The following is a 3,659-nucleotide window of genomic DNA, read 5'->3' as shown; positions in this document are numbered from 1 at the left end:
CTCAGCAACCTATATATCTCCAATATGAAGTCTCTATTATGAATTGACCACAAAAGAACTATGTCATGTCTTTATTGATTATGCAAATAAGGTATTCATTAGAATAATGCACATTTTGGTGTATGCACCTGGCCAAGGGGTATCTTCACCTTCAATATGACTGTTTTTCTAGTATTTAGAAACTGGTACGTTATATGCACCTACCCTATGGATATCTTCACCTCCAATATGACTGTTTTTCTAGTATTTAGGAACTGGTGTTTTACCCGTGTTTCTTAAGACTGGTACTTTACCAGTTTTTTGTAGCATTTAGCAACAGGTATATGAACTTGTGCGTAGATAGTGTTTATAATGAGAAACTATTATTCAATTGTGTTTTTCTTAGTGCTTTGGAAATGTTTTCTTCACAAGAAAGAAAATACTGTGACAAATTGAAAACATATAGCTGACGTATTCCGTGCCATAGACGGTGTTGATTTATACGTTCACAATAGCATTGTTTTCTATGCCACCTCTGCCATGTCAGCTGCAAAAAAAATGTCCTTTCAATGTAGTGTTTGCACCGAACAAGGTATGACATCTTACGGTAATAAGGTGCCATATAGGTACCAGGTAACACACCAACTATGTTACTCCCAGGTGCAGTATAGTACCAGGTAGCGCACCTAATATGCAGTAACCAGCTGCTCTTAAGACCCCTCCGAGGAATACTAGTAATGTTCGGGGGGGGGGGACGAAAACGCTAAAGGGGGGCGAAAACGCTAGTGATCTCGCCCCCCGGGGGGGCGAGATCGCTGTCACACCGGTACCCACCCCTGGTTCAGACTATAACTTGGCTTCAGTAGGTAGCGCTGTCGTTAGGGGAGCTATGGATGACCAGAATCCGGAAATACAAAAAGTACCCTAGATTTTCCTTCGACAGGGATGGTGGCGCTGACTTCCTTCCGGCTCTACAAGTGGTGTGGCCACAGATGAACAGAATCTGGCTCTACTGGCACACAAAAGTACCCTGAATTTACCCTTAACACAGACACACTTACACTGACTGCACTAGGAACTTCACTGTTGCTGTATCGTGAGCCTGACGTCCTTCAAGCTTCCGCCAGGTGGCGTGACTGTGGAATCTGGTCCATACAGCTAATACATACACACACAGAGACAGACAGATCTATGTGCATACCGCGTACCTAGATGTTACTAACATACACACACTTCACATAAAGACTTTGATCCTCCCTTGTCTAATGACACATTAGACAGGAAGCGTTTTCCCCTCAGAGAGGTTTGGATCCTTTGTTTTTTGCTTCCTTCAGGCTAACTTTCTCGAGTTCTTTTGTCTCTACGTTAATTCTGGCCCTTTCTCTAACGCACAGCACGTACCCTGAACTCTCCGTCCGCAGGGATGGTGAGTCTGACTTCCCTCCAGCTGCCGCCCATGATGTCTGAGCTGGTGAAGACTGGTTCTCCCAACTCGCTGTCAGGGGTCACGTACACGCTTAGGGCGTTCGTACTGCCGGGAAACTTCCTAAAGTAAACAAACAAACAAATAAACAAACAGCGTCAGGTTCAGGTGAAGACCGGCTCTCCCAGCTCACTGTCAGGGGTCACGTACACACTCAGGGCGTTCGTACTGCCGGGGAACTTCCTGCAGAAACAAACAAACAAACAAATAAACAAACAGCGTCAGGTACAGGTGAAGACCGAGTCTCCCATCTCGCTGTCAGGGGTCACGTACACACTCAGGGCGTTCGTACTGCCGGGAAACTTCCTGCAGAAACAAACAAACAAATAAACAAACAAACAAACAGCGTCAGGTGCAGGTGGGGTCATACACACGGTCAGAGTGTCCGTACAACTGAAAGGGAACTTCCTAAAGACAACTTCAGCCAGCTATAGTACGAACATAGGCAGTCATACTGCCTAGAGACATCCTAATGATGTGGTAAAATAACGTCGGGTATATGTACAGACGATGGCACTATTATTACAGGAACAGGTACAGACGCAGATAGAAACCCAGCTGTTTTCTATGTACACGCTCAGTTCGTTCTTTCTGCTAGGAAACGTCCTAACGAGTCAGAAACTTCCTAACTAGACATCAGGTACCGTTACAGATACAGATACAGATGTTTTGAACGGCATTAGTCACAAGACAAGCTCCGCTGCACTTACTCCGGGAAGAATCCTGGTATCTTCTCCGACATGTGATAGTTGAAGGTGAGGCACATCTTAACTATGTAAGATGTAATGTACTTACTCCACATCTTAACTATGTAAGATGTAATGTACTTACTCCACATCTTAACTATGTAAGATGTAATATACTTACTCCGGGAAGAAGCCAGGTATCTTCTCCGACATGTGATAGTTGAAGGTGAGGCACAGCTTAACTATGTAAGATGTAATGTACTTAACCCATATCTTAACTATGTAAGATGTAATGTACTTACTCCACATCTTAACTATGTAAGATGTAAAACACTTACTCCGGGAAGAAGCCAGGTATCTTCTCAGACATGTGATAGTTGAAGGTGAGGCACATCTTAACTATGTAAGATGTAATGTACTTACTCCACATCTTAACTATGTAAGATGCAATGTACTTACTCCACGTCTTAACTATGTAAGATGTAATGTACTTACTCCACATCTTAACTATGTAAGATGTTATGTACTTACTCCACATCTTAACTATGTAAGATGTTATGTACTTACTCCACATCTTAACTATGCAAGATGTAATGTACTTACTCCGGGAAGAATCCAGGTATCTTCTCGGACATGTGATAGTTGAAGGTGAGGCACATCTCCTCCTCCTCCCCGGCCCAGGACCGGAGCCTCCGCGTGGACAGGCGGGCGGCCTGCGCGAAGTACGGCTGGATGGGCGACTGGAGCGTCAGGTACCATCCAGCACCTGGGAACAGACACAATTACGTCAGGTTATGACGTCAGGCTGGCAGCCTGGGCGAAGTACGGCTGGATGGGCGACTGGAGCGTCAGGTACCAGCCAGCACCTGGGAACAGACACACGTACGTCAGGTGGGACAAACACACGTACGTCAGGTTATGACGTCAGGCGGGCAGCCTGCGCGAAGTACGGCTGGATGGGCGACTGGAGCGTCAGGTACCAGCCCGCACCTGGGAACAGACACAATTACGTCAGGTAAACACGTTACGTAAGAGTTCAGGAGCGCTGTTTGTGTGAATGGCTGGACGGTAGACTGGACCGTCAGGTACCAACCCGCACCTGGGAACAAAGACACAAGTACGTCAGGTGGGACAAACACACGTACGTCAGGTTATGACGTCAGGCGGGCAGCCTGCGCGAAGTACGGCTGGATGGGCGACTGGAGCGTCAGGTACAAACCCGCACCTGGTGGGGTGGGACGTAATGGAAATTTCGGTGTCATAGAAACTTCGGGTCATGATGCCACGACCTGACGTCATGGAATCGTCATAGCATGCAGTTTTGACGTCATAGAAACGCGCCTGCCACATGACACAAGTGAAGCGTTGGTGCATGGGTCTCAAAGGTCGTGGTCGTGTACCTGATGTATGGACCACTACTACTAATACGGGAAGCGTATTGTACAGCGTGCGATCCTATCCCGTCATGATGGTTATGCGTGTGTGAGCGTGAATGTGTGTGTCTATAGTAC

At 46.5% G+C, this 3,659-nt stretch overlaps 1 protein-coding gene across 1 annotated transcript in view; it reads right to left on the bottom strand.

Annotated features, from left to right (window-relative positions):
* Positions 1 to 3,049: 3,049 nt before the first annotated feature.
* The window catches only part of LOC118408439 (MAM and LDL-receptor class A domain-containing protein 1-like), a 10,619-nt gene continuing 10,009 nt past the window's right edge, over positions 3,050 to 3,659 (bottom strand). The window contains exon 8 of the mRNA XM_035809257.1: positions 3,050 to 3,138. Within this exon, the coding sequence (XP_035665150.1) occupies positions 3,065 to 3,138 (74 nt within the window). The 3' untranslated portion in view covers positions 3,050 to 3,064. The remainder of the gene's footprint in view (positions 3,139 to 3,659) is intronic.

The sequence above is a fragment of the Branchiostoma floridae genome, unplaced genomic scaffold (assembly GCF_000003815.2).
Source record: "Branchiostoma floridae strain S238N-H82 unplaced genomic scaffold, Bfl_VNyyK Sc7u5tJ_1585, whole genome shotgun sequence".
Taxonomy (NCBI): domain Eukaryota; kingdom Metazoa; phylum Chordata; class Leptocardii; order Amphioxiformes; family Branchiostomatidae; genus Branchiostoma; species Branchiostoma floridae.
The sequence above is the reverse complement of the archived record's forward strand: the minus strand, read 5'-3'. Positions and strand labels throughout refer to the sequence as shown.